The 17,127-nt window shown below is 37.7% G+C and overlaps 1 protein-coding gene across 2 annotated transcripts in view; it reads left to right on the forward strand.

Moving 5' to 3' along the window:
- zmynd11 (zinc finger, MYND-type containing 11) overlaps positions 1–14,174 on the forward strand; it is a 33,684-nt gene extending 19,510 nt beyond the window's left edge. For both annotated transcript variants that reach the window (XM_023396671.2, XM_087171236.1), the window contains 10 exons: positions 455–547; positions 1,698–1,785; positions 2,065–2,120; positions 2,265–2,342; positions 2,954–3,072; positions 3,372–3,726; positions 4,825–4,899; positions 7,099–7,377; positions 7,459–7,644; positions 9,266–14,174. In XM_023396671.2, coding sequence (XP_023252439.1) covers positions 455–547; positions 1,698–1,785; positions 2,065–2,120; positions 2,265–2,342; positions 2,954–3,072; positions 3,372–3,726; positions 4,825–4,899; positions 7,099–7,377; positions 7,459–7,644; positions 9,266–9,388 — 1,452 coding nt within the window. In that variant the 3' untranslated portion in view covers positions 9,389–14,174. The remainder of the gene's footprint in view (positions 1–454; positions 548–1,697; positions 1,786–2,064; positions 2,121–2,264; positions 2,343–2,953; positions 3,073–3,371; positions 3,727–4,824; positions 4,900–7,098; positions 7,378–7,458; positions 7,645–9,265) is intronic.
- The last annotated feature ends 2,953 nt before the right edge of the window (positions 14,175–17,127 follow it).

The following is a 17,127-nucleotide window of genomic DNA, read 5'->3' on the forward strand; positions in this document are numbered from 1 at the left end:
ATGACATGACTCTTCCACCTTTCTTGTTCTCTCATCCCTCATCTGTTCATCCCACTGTTCCCTATGAAATTAGTATCAAATCTCATCATTTACCCTCCATCTCTGCTTCATTAACCCTCTCACACATCTGTCCTCCATTCTATGAAGTGGTGTTAAATCAGTATCCCTCCTCTGTACGGCTGCAACTAAAGATTATTTTCATTATCAGTTAGTCTGGAGATTTTTTTCTTAATTAATGGATCTCGGTGTATCAAATGTCAAAAAAAATATCACCATCACAACTTTGTGACGTCTTCAGATGACTTCATTTGTTGACCAACAGTCCAAAACCCCAAAATATTTCATTTGCTGTCGTATATGACAAATCCTCACATGTTAAAGGTTGAGCCTGCTTTAATTTTCCTTTGATCGATTAATCAGCCAATAATTGCAGCTGTACTCCTCTACATTGCAGGCAGTGGATCTGAACAAGAAAGGCAAAGACATTAAACACCCTATGTACAAACGGCTGATCCACACTGCGCTGGACGTCTCCAACATCCAAGAGGTAACAGTCAAGCCCAGTGTCACGCTGTGTAACTCCTGTTCTTATTTAAAATCCTAACATTTTTCTGTTTTTATATATATATATTTTTTTTTTTTTTTTTTTTTTTTTGTCAGTTTTTTACATTTTCTCACCCATACAGAAGATTGAAACATCCCCTCACACCCACAAGCAAAAATGAAAAAGTACAAGAGGGGCAGATTTAAACAAAACAACAAATAAGAGAGATGGACTGAAAACAGACACTGACCCTGAGCTCTGTTTGTGTTTGCTGAAGAGATACTATCTGTGATTAGAAGATTTGAGGTAGTGAAAGTCGAGTGAACAGTGTGGGGCTTCTACTCTATTCAATCCTTCCCTCCTGCAGAGCTAACACTTGCTAACAGCTGTCTGCAGATGTTAGCCTGATGTCCGGTCAACACAACCAGATGAGTTAGTGAGCAGACTTGCAGACCTGTCTGTGCTCAAAGTGATCATTAAAGTGGATCTCTGCATTTTATGTGTGTGTGTTCTTCATGTGTAGCTGCATGAGACGTATTTATTACGCTGATGCCTTTGTTAGCAGTGCAGGTCTTTTTATTATTATTGCTAAACTGCTTTTGCAAATGTTTCACCTTTTTAAGTCGTCAAGTCAGTCAAAAGCAAGGTCAAAGAATTCTGATGAATTATTCTGTCCTGGAAGATAAGGCAACGTTTCATTTGCATTCCTCATTTGTACATCAGTAATTCAAGTAAATGCTAAACCACACTTACTGTCATACTGTCTGTTCTTGATGATACGTCAGTTTCAATATAACATCGTCCACCTTGGCTCATTGTATAATTAATTACCACAATTGCAACACTTGATTTAAAAAAAAAAAAAAAAAGGTGTGTGTCTGGGTATTAGACAGTGTGTTAGTTTAGGCAGGATGCTGCTGTTTTGGTCACTGTTGCATCACCCAGCCTCTGCTAGACACACTGGATCTCTGCCCAGATGTGTGTATGTGTTAGTGTTAATACACACACACCCCTCTCCTGGACCTCTCGCATTTCGGCCTGTGAATAGACCTCTTTGTACCTTCTCTCTCTCTCTCTCTCTCTCCCTCTCTCTCTCCCTCTCTCTCTCTCTCTCTCTGACCAACATTCTTGCTCTCCATCGATCTCTTCTCAGAACCTGTCTGAAGGAAAGTATAAGACCTTTGAGGAGTTTAAAGCAGACGCTCAGCTGATCGTTCACAACACTGCCATCTTGTACGGAGGTGAGTCAAATTTTTACAGGTTTTACTGTGTTGTGCTGAGTTGTTTCCTCTTTCATTTCACCTAGAAAACAAGATGAAAATGCGTCACCACCAGAGCATTACTCATCTAAACATGTAGTGAATACTAAAAATATTCATTCAAATGCTGTTTGTAAACTGCAGCACCTGCTGAATATGATTCCACAAGTAGCCCAGGAGCAAAGCATATGAATATTGTCACTTTCAAATAAAGAGTTTGTTTCTTTCTTGCTGAGCAATGTTTGTTCTTGTGTGTTGCAGTTCACAGTGACCAGGCAGAGATCGCACGGTTGCTCTTCAGCGACACATGCCATGAGGTACCGTCGTTTTATTCTTTCTCTCACACACTGTAGTTTGTAGGTTCAGAGCTTATTGTTTCAGAAGTTCTCAACGGTTCTTGTAACTTTTTTCTTTCCTCCCTCCCTCTTCTCTCCCTCATTCCTCCTCTCCTCTTCTTCCAGTTGAACGAGTTGTTGTTGTGTAAGAACTGTTTCTACCTGTCGAACGCCCGGCCTGACAATTGGTTCTGTTACCCCTGTGTGAGTACAACCAAACCCAGTGTACCAGGCCCAACCAAACTTTATTTCTCAACAGAGGCGGCAACATGCTGTTGTTTTTGTTGTTCTTGTTGTTTTTCTTTATCAGTAGAATCATTACATTATCGGCGGCAGTTGTAAGATGCAATTCTAGTGTTGTTTTTGTTGATTGGAGTTCCACTCCCGCTTAAATCCATTTGATTTAGTGAAACAAGTAGTTGTTTACCACACCAGTGGAGTTTTACTTCACTTTTGTCTCGAGTCAGATGTCAGGTCTTACAACCCAATATCCCAGTTAGTTTGACATAAACAAACAAGCTGTGGGAAACTGCTACAGACATTTAAAAACTTTTTTATGCCAATTTTTAGACTAAAATCATTGATGAAACAAGACAAAATAATGTACAGACCATCAAACAGTATACACACAAATTCTTGCAAATTCATGCAGACTACTGAAAAAAACTAGGCAGGTTGTCCTGTGATATAAACTGTAATTTTAGAATAAAAGGCATCCCACCACAAAAGAAACTCTGATTGTGCTTGTTAGAAATATTCCAATAGGTTGTATCTTCAGTCTAATATGTTTCTTTTTGCGTCTGTTAACTTGGCAGAGCCCGAGCCATGACCTGGTGTGGGCAAAGATGAAAGGTTTTGGTTACTGGCCTGCCAAAGTCCTTCAGAGGGAGGACAACCAGGTGGACGTGCGCTTCTTTGGACACCAGCATCAGAGGTTAGAGCAGCTGGACGACATCACAAAAACAGCACGCAGTATCGCTTTTCTGATTGAGTGGTTCAACAGCAGGAGTCTGTTTTTTTTTTATCTATGTGAACTCTTTTTTTTTTTTTTTTATAATTTAGTGCACATTAATTTAAAGCACCTAAAGTAGGACTGTTACTGTCCTCACATCTCTATCAGCCATTTTAAATTCATCAGGTCTTATTTGGAAACAGCTAATATGCTCAGATGTATAAATATAACATTAAAATGGTAAATCTCGAGCACTGTTTTTTTCTCCTCGTCTCCTCCAGAGCGTGGATCCCCGCAGACAACATCCAGGACATCAAGGTGAGTGTCCAGCAGCTGCAGGTGAAGCGCAGCAACGGCTGGAAGAAGGCGTGCGAGGAGCTCGAGGTCTACCAGCGTTTCCTGAGGGAGGGACGCTTCTGGAAAACAAAGATGGAGGAAAGCAGCCAGCCGCACCAGCACCACCAACAGAGCCAGAGCCAGAGCCAGAGCCAGACCCAGAGCCAGAGCCAGCGGCAGCAGCAGCAGCAGCAGCAGCAGCAGGAGCAGGAGGAGGGCAGCGTTAGGACGGACAGACTGGAGAGGACAGACGAGGCCGAGTCCAGCATCTCCTCTACCAGCAATGAGCAGGTCCGACATGTAAGTAGAGTCTTAACAGGTCTTCACATGTGGTGGAAACGCAAACACAAGTTTACACAAGTTGTAGCAGCCTTGAGGTTTGTATATGTGCTGACTGTTAGTTAGTGAATCATGGCAAAAGAACTAAATTGAGTTCCTGAGATCCTAAAATGGGTCCTGAGCCCCAGCTGAAGTTCCTGCAGCGGAAATGGTTTATACCCAAGTGAACACAATAAGCGTTTGATGGACCTGTTAAAAAGCTACTGGCCACCCCATCCTCTCAGGTCATCTGGTATTAATCAAAGATTTCTTGCTCCTGGCTGCTGGATCAGCCTTCAAATTATTGCTGACAAACTTAGTCGTGTTGTCATCTGTCGTCTTGTTTTTGTTGCTGCGCCTTCACTGTGCCTGTCACAGTAAATTTCTGCAGAGGAGACAAACAGCGTTATTTTTTGAGTCTGGTTAACACCAGTCTTAACTTCCTCTGAGGTTTCCACGGCGATTGTTCGTCTCTATCGGATCTCTAATATAAACGTGGTGCTGCTGCAAACTCACACTAAAAACACTAACACCAAAGCAGCAGGTAGTTTTCTGTGAAACAAAGTTAGGGCTGTTTTTAGAAAACCATTTCTGTAATGCACTAACAAAAAAAAAACGTTAAAGTTAAACTTTACACTGGTAGAGCATAAACTCAGATAGTGTAGATATAAATAGATCAAACAGTGCCACCTGGTGACTGAACCGCCACATTGTTCATTCAGTATTCACTGGTAACATTATACGCAGCAATACAAATTAATAGAGGGAAGAAAACTAGACTAGTTTTTGTGGTTGTGACCTTAACACTCAAATTATAAAACTAGGTGTGATTAAGGATCTTTGATTAACATTGATAAGAGCAATGTGACACATTTTTATCTGAGCAGCAATTTATTTATTCTTTCGTTTTTAGCATTTAAGAGAAATTGCTTTTTATAAATGTCTCTACAACACTTGACTTCACTTCTCTGTCTGTGTTTTGATAGAACCAGAGAGCCGGCTGGAACACTATGATGTTCAACATTTTACATAAATACCATTTTACCATTTCATATGAACTTGTTTTTTTTCCCCCTCCAGCTCAAAGGCAGCCAGGAGCCCAAGGCAAAGAAAAGCCGTCGGACTCAGATGGTTGAGCCCAAAGAGGAAGTCAGTGTAAGTTTGTTTGTCAGCAGTCAGACTGTAGCTACACAGAAAGTAGTTGTTCGTAGTAGGATGAATTTCTAGTGGAGCCACACATGTCTATATTATTACATTTACTATGAATCTGCAATATGCAAACTGAGCAAATTACAGCATTTTGTTGATTTTTGCTCAACAGCTAGCAAGCTGCAAGGTCAAACAGACTTTTTGAAATTTCATTTCATTTCATTTATTTATTTATTTGAAAAGGACAGTGCACATTAATTAACCTCTCTGTAAATATGCCAGTGTTAGCCAACAGGCTAATTTTCAACTGCAGTCCTCTGGCAGGATGTCTAAAAACCACATATTGACCAGATGTTCATCAGTCAGATTAATAAATAACACATATTAAAAAGATACATAAAATAGATATAAAAACAACATATATCAAACAACAACAAGTTAGCATAATACCATTTAAGAGTGTTCACATGTCTGACTGCTTAAGAGCCAGTCCTTAACATCGTGGCTAAATTTAAAATAGGAAGTGCAATTTCTTAGCTCTGCTGGTGTGTTCCATAACTTAGAGGCTCTCACAGAGAAACATAACTGACCAAAAGTAGTCGACCTATGAGGGACTACACCGTCACCTCTTAAAGCCGATCTTGTGGTTCTATTATTAGATGTTTTCTTTTGTATGAATGTACAGAGTGGTGGGGAGCCTTGCCATTCAAAATCGTAAAGAGCAGACAAGCATAAGCATATTTTAGCATATTATCCCAGCTAAGTAAGCTATACTTTTCAAGGATGTTACAATGATGGTATAATTTGTGTTTTCTGTCTAAGACTTTAAGGGCTTGTTTGTAAATAGAATGAATTGGTTTCAGTATTGAGTTATTCACTTGGCTCCAGCTTGTCATACAGTACGTCAGGTGGGGGATGATCATAGCATTTAAATAGATTTTAGCAACATATGTTGTTAGACAGTTTCTCATATATTCAAAATTAGCTAAATTATATTTAGTTACTTGCATTACTTTTCTCACTTGATGTTTAAAAGATAGTGTTGATGTTTAAGTTCATGAAATACAAAATAACAGTGCATAACAAAATAGTGCTGCCCAAACTTTACATACAACCGTGTATGGTATAAGTAAGAAGAAGGATTTTTACTGATGTTACAGATACGTATCAAAAAAAAAAAAATTGTATTTTATGTTAAATATGTTTTAAGTAGGGCTGCACATTTAATCAAAATATTATCGAAATCACAATATGGCCAAGCACAATATCCAAATTGCAGAAGCTGCAATTTTTTTTTTTTTGATGAAGGTAAAGTGTGTCACAATAACAGACCATAAACGAAGCGTTGTGGTGCTACAGAGATGCAGGGAACATCTTTGTTGCAACAAAAATCACATCATTTTTAGGTTGTTTTTTTTTAAAGGGAAAATGAAATGTAAAAATGACCATACCAACTAATATCATGACTCATATCACAATATCTGCCTAAATAATTGTGTAGCAGGACTGGCTGCCACTGAGAGTTCCCTCAGCACACACACACTGACCAGACAATTGACATTAACAATTATGTTTTTATTGTGAGGACTGAACACACACACTTTCATCTTAGACTTCTCTTAAACTTGTCTTTGTTTGCCGAGCCCTTTTGGCGCACGCACTCCGTCTCTCTTATGTTGTTTCTCATGGCTCGCTGTGGCTGCCGTTGGCCCTGTGTGTCTCGTGTGCCAGTCCTCTTTGGTCCAGCACGCTACTGCATTAAAAAAGAATAGACCCATTACCTCACCTGGCACTGCTCTCATCAGCCCTCTCCACACCCCTCTCTCTCCTGCAGCTGTGTGCCGACCATGCCCATCTCCACAAATCGCAATATGATTTATTTTTTTCATATTGTTCAGCCCTAGTTTTACATTCATTTGATTGTAATCTGATTAAAAAAAAAAAAAAAATAGACCGTGTAAGATATTGAACTTCAAGATCCAGTGTCAGTTGGACTAGTCTGGACAAGTCTCGGTTTCTTCAGAGCATTTGTGATGATTACTATTTAATATAACTTTAAAGCCTTTGCAACAGAATTAGTTGTAGATTGTTACATAAGGTACAAAAGTGTTTTATTTCCTCACCTTTCTCAGACACATGAAAGTTTTTTCTTGTGTGGCTTCATAAAAACGTCCATGTTCCCTCCTCTCCTCTCCTGTCCATCAGGACCCGGAGCCGGAGATGGAGGCGGTGAGCTCCAGCCAGGAGATTCCTGTGTCCTCGGCACCGCAGCAGCCTGAGAAGCTGTCGGTGTCTACGCAGACCAAGAAGGCCAATGGAGGGTCGCCGCGCACGCTGCACCGCGGCACCCAGACCAACAGTGACGGTGCCTGCCAGAACATGTGCCACGAGAAGTACACCAAGGTCTTCAACGACGTCAAGGAGATGATGAAGGCCGACAACAAGAGGGAGACGGAGAGGGTCGTCAGAGAAGCTCTGGAGAAGGTTTGTGTTTGTCTTAAAGAAAATATCTTACTTCACTGTCTGGATCTTTGATAAGGAACCCTCCTGTCTCTGTGCCTGCAGCTCCGTGCTGAGATGGAGGAGGAGAAGCGTCAGGCAGTGAGTAAGGCGGTGGCCGGAGCTCAGGCCGAGATGGAGAGGAAGTGTAAGCAGGTGAAGGAGAAGTGTAAAGAGGAGCTGGTGGAGGAGGTGAAGAAGCTCGTGGCCCAAAACAAACAGCTCATCTCCCAGACCAAGAAGAAGCAGTGGGTGAGTTCTGCATCAGTCTCTTTTTCCTCTATAACAGCTGAGGAATATTTCACTAAAGACCCAAGTACATTTTACATGTTTCCTTTATAAAAACTGATCTTTGCAGAGAAGGTGAAACATTTCTACAGCTCTTCCCCTGAATATTGAATATTAGTTGATAAAATCCTGAACAGGTTTTTTTTTTTAAACCTTAATATTGAAATCAACATCGGCCTTTGAAATCTGTCTCTTAAGGATTATAACTTAAAATTGGACATTAAACATTTAGTGTATTTAGTTTTAACTCAGTTTAAAACTCAGTCATAAAGGTACCACTAGCTTGAATAAACTTGATATTAATAGTCTTGGATCCACCGAAAAAAATGTTTATCAAGTGTTTTGTTCCTCTAGATGTTTAGATTTCCTTGCGTAATACAGCTGCATAGGAAACACTTTGCCTAAACTACTTGCCAACAAAGCCCAAAACATTCTGTCAAAATGCCTCAGGTGGCTTTCAGTTTGTCAGTCCGTCCCATTCTCATTAACATGAAATCTCACAGACACCTTGCGGAAATTTCTTCTAATTTGCAACAAACATTCACTTGGGCTCAAAGATGAACTGACTAGAATCTGGTGGTCAAAGGTCAAAGTCACTTTGACCCCATAAAACATGTTTTTGGCTGTAACTCACAAATTCATGCACTAATTATGAAACAATTAGACACAAATGTCTATAAAGATTAAATTAAGTGATGACATTTTATATTCAAAAGGTCAAAGGTCAACCAAACTGACATCACAACAAAAACACCTCTGGCTATTATTCAATACTTTGACTCAGTAAGAGGAGATTGTGACCATATTTTCTGCAACTTGGCTGGTTGGAGAAGGATACAACCATGAGGGGGTAATTCTAGTATTTGGTAGTTTTGCTTACATCACTAGTACTAATTATCATTAAGTCAAATGGCTGGCTGATGTTAGTTTGTGCAAGTCTGCAGTTGAAACAGATCAAGTATTTTAAATTAGTTCATCAGGATATTTTCAATTTTTGAAACAGCTTAGAAATATAACAGGCAGATTTATATAGACTATTTCAGTGCAAAAATGTTCTTTGATCTCATGTTGTTCTCTCTTTGTAATATCAGTCTATGTGGTGTTAATTTTCTCTGCCCAAATTTCAGTTTGTCTGATTTTATTTCTGCTGCTGTAACTTAAAAAAAAAAAAAAAAAAAAAAAGAATTATATCCTCGTGGTTGTCTGCCTCTGCCAATCAAACTACTCCCAGGTGACATCTAGGGCTGCCATTAACAACTATGTGTGTGTGTGTGTGTGTGTGTGTGATATAAAATATGAACCATTTGTGCCAAATTATGTCATAATTGCTGTGTGAAGTCTTAATTAATGGTTAAAAAGTGTTTTGTGAGGTCACCTTGACCTTAAGTCCTCAAAATCTATCAAATCATCCTTGAGTCCAAGTGAATATTTGTGCCAAATTTTAAAAGGACGGACAACCCAAAAACAATATGGCTCCGGTTCTAGCTGTCGCCCGCGCAGAGGCCGGAAACCTCTTTGTTTTAGTGTTTTGTGTTTTCCCAGCTGCAGTCTTGTAACAGAAGTCTTGGCCTTGTGCTGTTTTCAGTGTTATAACTGTGAGGAGGAGGCCATGTACCACTGCTGCTGGAACACCTCGTACTGCTCCATCAAGTGTCAGCAGGAGCACTGGCACGCCGACCACAAACGAACCTGCCGCAGGAAGAGATGAACAAGCCCTGCCCTCTCTGACCCCTACACAGCACGCCATTGGCTCTTGCCCTCTCCTACGCCTGTCAGTCAGTGTCTACAACACACACACACATAAACACAAACACATACATGCCCCTCTCTCCTACTTCTCTACTTGCCTTCCTGAAAACTTTGTGGACCCGACGTTTTTCTGCGTGAAAAGAGCGAATTGTTCTTTTTTTAATTTAATGTACCCATTGTATTGATTTTTCTTTCTATATTTTGTTTATTTTGTCTCTGAATCATGAACAGATTGCGTGAGAGCATTTGCTCGAATGCAAAATTAAGGTATGATTTTGTGTGTGTGTTTCTTTCGCCTTTTTTTTTTCTTTACTGAAGTGCTAATTTTGAACTTGTCAGAGAATGTTATTTAAGTGTGTAGTAACAGATGAGCATTAACTGAATACATTTTATTACCTGAATTTTTTAAAGACTCACTTTTCTTACTGTAAATGCAACAAATACACACAGTCGATCTTATGAGGAAAAAAAAGAAAAAAAAAAAAGTGAAAACATGCCGTAAGTACTATCGCTGCGTTGAACTCGCTCTGCTTTCATAGAGAAAACTTATTTAAAAAAAACCACAAAAAACTGCAGAAGATATTGGATTGTGGTGATGTGGCTCACAGATGTTGATGTATTTTGTTTTTTTTCTTGAATCTATTGAGGTGCATAGCACCTTTTTATCATTTCTACCTAAAATCTTATCATCCTCAAGTCACTTATTGGGAACAGGGTCACGAACTCGGCCTTAAAAGACGCCGACAAAATAAATCTTCCATGTATTATTATTATTGTTGTTATGATTAATATTATTATGCACATTTTTTAAATAGACAAATTTTTATGAATCCGATATTAAAAAAAAAAAAAAAGTTTTTGGTTCTAAATTGGGGAAATGTAAGCAATCTTTCCTGAGCTGGATCTTAGAGAGGTTCCATGATTTGACAGTTTTTTTTTTTTGTTTGTTTGTTTGTTTTTTTTTAACATTTCATTTTCTTAACCACCCAAATGCTTGTAATATTGCCAAAAAAGACATTTTGTTGAACCTACCTAGATCTGGTGAGTCCTCCCTTCCCCTGCTTTCCTACAACCTTAAAAAAAAAAACGATGAATATTTTTCAGAGCGTCGTCAGTGTCATTTTTCTAGTGATGTACACTTGAAATTCGTCCTCTTTTCTTTCCTTTCTTTTCTTTTTTTTTTTTTTTTTTTTTAAACCTAAAGTGACTAGCTATGAGACTCTTTCACTGCTTATGCTATAGTTGGTGGTCAGTGCCTGTTTTTCTTTTTCCTTTCTCATCCTCTTAACTCCCAGTGAGGCTACATGCATGTTGATAGTTTCATAGTTTGTCTTTTTTCACTCATTACGGTAAAATAAAAAAAATAAAAAAGAGAAGACCAGAAGCTCCTGGTGTCTAATAAGCAGTGACAACGGATGGACCAATATAAAACATTATGCAAATGTGAATGATCAAATGAATCTTTTCTAGAGTTTTCCCTGCGCTGGATGTCGCGTGTCGATTGTGTAAACATATGGTGCTTGGAATTTTTTTTCTTTTTCCAATCTGGCAATAAAATTGCCAGTTTTTGATTTTCTTTGAGAATTGTGACACTTTTAAAGTTTGTTGACTGTTTCCTCAGTTATGAAGACTGACTGAACGGAGGAAAATGATTCAGTTACTCTGTACAGACGCGCTGTTGTTGTTTTTTTTGGTTGTTTTTTTTTTTATCATCGGTTTGTGCTTCTGTTAACGTGGGGAAAAAAATACCGTAAATTTTCACATAGTGGGCAGGACCTTTATTCACCTCAGCTGAAGAGAGAACCAGACTTTTTATTTCTTATACTCCAGATTTGATCGTGTTTTAACTGTAAATGAAACCTCAGTTCTCAGTTAAGGTGGTATCCTTACGCCGTGTGCCGACTCCTCACCACATGCCACATCATGAGCTAGATATTGATGTTTGTGGTAGATGTTTTCCGCAGTTGAAGTGACTCTTTCATTGTGTACCAACAGGAAATGCAACACATGAGCACAAAGACTTCAAAATGCCAAATGAAAACTTCACAAATTTTAATACTTTTTTGTTTTTTATGTTATCTTTATGTAGCTAGCATGGTCCCAGTTACACACAACATACTAACTGAACACAGTGTGTAGAATATGATAATGTTAGCATACTGTTTCTGCAGTTATCGGCACACTTGCAGCTTCCACTTAAAAAGAAACGGATTCAGGAAAATGAGTTTTCTATCTTGTTCTTTCTCACTCTTCCATTTTCTTTGCATTGCATTGTGGGAGAATAGTGTCCATCAACTGCACATTGAAATGTTTTGTTTTGTTTTGTTTTTTTTACTTAATTTGGTCACTTTTCCCAAAACCTGCTTGGAGCTTGTGTGCAGTGTGAAACTGGGAGAAACTTTGCTGCTGTGATTGACTGAACATTGATTGTACTTTGCATGTCGGGACAGTAATCAGATTAGGTCTGAAAGGAAAGTTCCCAGATACCGGTGTTAAATTTTCAGATTGCTTGTTTCCCCAAAGGTGTATCCAGTTTGCAATGAGATTAAACGGTGAAAATGATTCGATTAATTAATTTGTGTGATTCTGCTAACTGAAGTACTAATTATATAAAATTAATTCAACTTATTTCACATTAGTTGCAGGTTGTTAAGCTAAACAAATTAAATGAAGATTGTTCACCTGTTAACGTTTTAATAAAGGACATTAAATCTAACCTCTTCATTTCTTCACTTTTCCAGTGTGAAAACACTAAAAACTCAAAACCTGCTTTGAATTAGTTAGTGTGAGAAACTTGGATTCAGCCATAATCTATTCTCTTTACCTGGAAGGCTTTTATTGTGAAATATGTGCGGTAATGTTGAGTTTCATTGACAGCAGCTTTAAGGATGAGGATGGTGTTATTCTATATTTTGTTTTTTTGTAAAAAAAAATCCCTTTAAAAAAGACCCAAACCAGCAGTGTGTTACTCAGCTCCAAGCACAATCATATAGTGAATGTCGGGGACTATTTTTAGCAGCGCATTAATTCACATTTGGTGCTCTAGTGAGTCTTTCTGGAAGGAGGACAGTGTATGTGGGGTTGAGTTTAAATAAACTACATCGTGGTGATGAAGGGACATGTCACCTGTTGTAACACGGTGTCTCACTGGTGGGTTTTAATAGTGTTTGGAAACACTGGAGCTCTGTGGCCCAGAGGAATCAGATTCATCAGGCTGTAGATACTCACGATACTTGTTGGTTTTGGTCTTCTCATGGGATTTGATGACGATAAGAAAAGTGTAGAATATAACAAATAAGTGTAGAAGATGACAAACAATGTGATTGTTATTATCTGAGAACATGTCCACTATTGGGGAATTTACGGTAACTGTTGTTCCGGACTTCATCTCTCTGTTTTGAAACCTGTTTTAAGTGTATCACTTTAAAATGTAACATGTTACTGTACAGTTGAGCCGCTGTGTGACGTCTCTACTCTCACTCAGTGCGCTGCAGGTTATGATTTTATGTTTCTTCATGTTGTCTCTCAGTTTTCCTCTGCAGGCTTTAAGGTCAAACATGGTGTCTTTTTTTTTTTTTTTTATTATTTTCATCATCATCATCATTATCATTGCACTACATGTAAATAAAATGTCCTGTCAATATCTCCTCCATATTATATGTACATTGTAAATGAATTCACAAATATTTGATTTCAGCTGTTTTCACTCTATGTTCACAGCGACCTGGATGACTGTTAGTTCTAGTTTTGTACAATGTACAACCGTTATCATATGAACCCCCGGCTTCTGTTGTTGCCACAATGATCTGAGCAGTGTGTCATTTTAAGCATGTGTGTGTTTCAGGTTTGATTATTTTTCATTTTTTACTTTGAACTCCCTGAACCACACTGCACCTTAAATGTATCCCAGTATTTCAGCGTGTTGTTTTTTTAACATACTGTTGAAAACCAACCAATAAATGCATGTTCTTCCAAACCGAGACACGTGTTGAAGGTGACACGTTTTTTGTTACGTACATGTGACCTGTGAGGCCTCTGCTTTTCTCTTTCTCTCTTTCTCTCTCTGACGGTTTTTATATTCGTCCATCCAGCCGTAAAAGGTTTCAGTGTGAAAACTTCTTCTTTCTTTTCCCCCTGTGGACAAAAAAAAAAATTGATGTCATTCCAGTTTGTATCTCTGGTTTTTAACTGCATGAGTAAAGGTGTGTGTATCTACGGCTCCCTTTCTTCTTTTTTTTCCTTTCTTTTTTTTTTTAACTCCCCCTTGTGTAAAGAAGACATATTTGCACTCCTTCAGAGAAATGCAATATGACAATGATGTTTTTTTTTGGTTTTTTTTATTTCCTGGAAGTTCAGTCGAGCTAAATCACGTCTCTGAAGAGGTCAGCTTGAAAAACTGAGTGAATTGATTTTTGTGTTGTCATCCAGAACTAGACTTTCCACTGTTCTTATTCCTGAGTATTACAAGTACATGATACTGTGCGGGATACTAGTTGAAAACTAGTTGGGTTTTAATGTACTTTTAACTGGAATAAATCCAGTTTAAAGTTTCCTTTGTCCTCAGTTCCTGTTGGTCATTTTCTTCTGTTCTGTCCATATGTAAACTATTAATCGTGGCTTAACATTTTCTATGCTCTCAACTTTTTTGTTTTCTGTTTTTTTTTGTTTTTTTATGCTTTAGCTAGCAATATGTATATAAATATATTCTATGTGCTAACATGGAGGAAATAAATGTATCAACAATTTCCTGTGTTTCCATTTTTTGTTGTTTTTGTTGTAAAACTGAATAAGAAAATAATTCATTTGGTCTTCCTGAAAAAGCTGAAATGTTTTCTGTTCATATTCTGATTTAACCGATACTGTGCTATAGTCACCTTTTTAAACGGTTTCTTCAGCCAAATATACAACACATTTTCTTAACTTGTTTGATATCTATACATGCAGATAGTTTTGGTTTTATTTGTGGAGGTGTTGTGGTTTCTGTCTTTGGGATGTTTGGATGAATGTAATTGTGTTGATTTCCTTTATTTTAACAGGAAGTCCCACTGAGTTTAAAGGAACTATTTGTAAGTTTTGCTATCGCTACATAGTCAACGTTAGCATTAGCAGCTGTTTACTTACTAGTCTAGAAGAAACGTTACGAGCTATCTCCAGAGGTGGAAAGCGACACCACTGTTGATTCTCAAGTTAGCGTGCTAACCAGCTAGCCCCAGCCAGTCTGCCTGTCTTTACACTTTCTGATACCGAGTCATTGAAGAAGTAGTGCTGTTCGGAGGGCGTATTATAACCTTTTGTCTTGTAAACACAACGATGGCCTAAGACTTGTAAGTCAACAGCTGTTGATGCTAACGTTGGTTTTGTAGCAATAGCAAAACTTGCAAATGGCTCAGACACACCACACATTAAAATATAGCAAAAAACAAAAATACCACGTAGACGACATAACAGCAATTTGAAGTCGATGGCCTCTCAAGAAAAACTGTCATGGTGCTAAAGTGCATTGTCTCTTTCCAGAATTGATGCTTCAGTTACTCTGGATGATGAATAAGTGGAACTGTTTTCTGTCGAAGAAATACAGTAGTTGAAAACTGTTAACGTTAAAACTGTTCACAGCTGTAACCAGGAGACTGTTTCTTTTCTGGAAAGACTATTGAAGTTTTTAAATCTCAGAGACAGAAATATCAAAAACTTTGACGAAGAAAAAGCAAAACCAGTGTTCAGCAGCTACATATCCCATCATCACTTCTTAGCTATTATGGGTGCTGCCAAAGCCTCATGGGAGTTGTAGTTGTTAAATGCTTATAATCTTTTTTTTTTTTTAGTGATGAGTATATTAATGAATACTGAAAAAATAGTTTGCAATTCTCTTAAATGCGATTTTGATCCTATTGAAGAAGATAACATTAAGATAAGTCCGACATTATTCTGTATTTTTCTTATTGTCAACAAATCCTGTGAAACCGACAGTGAATGGATCCGACCATCAGGTACTGTGTGGCAGAGAGGAATAAGCTTTGGATACACACAGTTTTTATATGCCAGACCTCCTCTGCCACTGGTCTTTGAATATGAAATCAAAAAGCATTTACAGTTCAAAAAAGGGTTTCTTAGGCAGTTTAATAATTTATTAAACGATGCTAACTGACTATTAATGTCAAAATATTTCATTTACCATCATATGAAAAAGAAAAGCAGCAAACTGTTTGCCTGATAATTGATTGACAGATTTATTTTTTCTCGATCAACCAATCAATTGATAATTTATTTCATTGGTTTTTAGTACGTATAGTGCGTTTTTAAATTTCTTTTTCACTGTACAGACATTATAGACTCTAAATCAGTTACTGAAATAGTTTCACAGACAAAGACATGAGGTAATCATTTCATCTCTGAATTAAAAAATGTCATCTAAATTTTAACACGTAACACTGCATTTCTAAGCACTTCATAAGCATTGAACAAATGGTTTATATATGTAGGTAGGTATGTATGTAGGTATGTGTATAAAGGTATGTGTGTATGTATGCTATGTAGGTATGTATGTATTCAAGTATGTACAGTGCCTATAAAAAGTATTCACCCCCTTGGATGTTTCCCCCTTTTATTGATTTTATAAATGGAATCATGGTCAATACAATTTGGCTTTTTTGACAAGAATTTACAAAAAAAACTATTTAATGTCAAAGTGTAAACAGATTTCTACAAAGTAATGTCAATTAATTAAAAATATATAATGTAAAATAAGTGATTGCATAAATACTCACCCCCTTTAAAGTGACTGACCTAATTCAACAGAGGTCCAGCCAATTGGTGCTAATAGTCTCACAATTAGTGAAATGGAGATCACCTGAGTGCAGTGAATGTGTCTCAAGTGGTTGTAGTATAAAGACACCTGTGTCTGGAAGGTCCAGTCACTGGTTAATCAGCGTTCCTGGCTACAATTACACCATGAACAAAACAACACTCCAAGAAACTGCGAGAAAAGGTAACTAGAAAATTCCAGGGAAATTTTGAGTGCCACGAGGGCTACTGCCGGGACGAGTACATGATTTATTTCGTTTTTATGAACTTCTATGCCTTTATATACTATGATGTTTTTATGAGATTTTATGCCATACTGTAGTATGACATTTTTTGACATTTTTATGCCTTACTATACTGTGACTTTTTTTTTTAAATTAAATTTCACTCTTCTCGCCATACTATATGTTGATGTTTTTTGGTATTTTTATGCCTTATTATACTATGATGTTTTGTGCCTTACAATATTATAACGTCTTTTGGCATTTTTATGCCTTGTTATACTGTGACGAAGAAAAAGCAAAACCAGTGTTCAGCAGCTACATATCCCATCATCACTTCTTAGCTATTATGGGTGCTGTCAAAGCCTCATGGGAGTTGTAGTTGTTAAATGCTTATAATCTTTTTTTTTTTTTAGTGATGAGTATATTAATGAATACGGAAAAAATAGTTTGCAATTCTCTTAAATGCGATTTTGATCCCATTGAAGAAGATAACATTAACATAAGTCCGACATTATTCTGTATTTTTCTTATTGTCAACAAATCCTGTGAAACCGACAGTGAATGGATCCGACCATCAGGTACTGTGTGGCAGAGAGGAATAAGCTTTGGATACACACAGTTTTTATATGCCAGACCTCCTCTGCCACTGGTCTTTGAATATGAAATCAAAAAG

This window comes from Seriola lalandi, unplaced genomic scaffold (genome assembly GCF_002814215.2).
Source record: "Seriola lalandi dorsalis isolate HSWRI2012SDOR001 ecotype SW California unplaced genomic scaffold, Sedor1 jcf7180002054982, whole genome shotgun sequence".
NCBI classification, from domain to species: domain Eukaryota; kingdom Metazoa; phylum Chordata; class Actinopteri; order Carangiformes; family Carangidae; genus Seriola; species Seriola lalandi.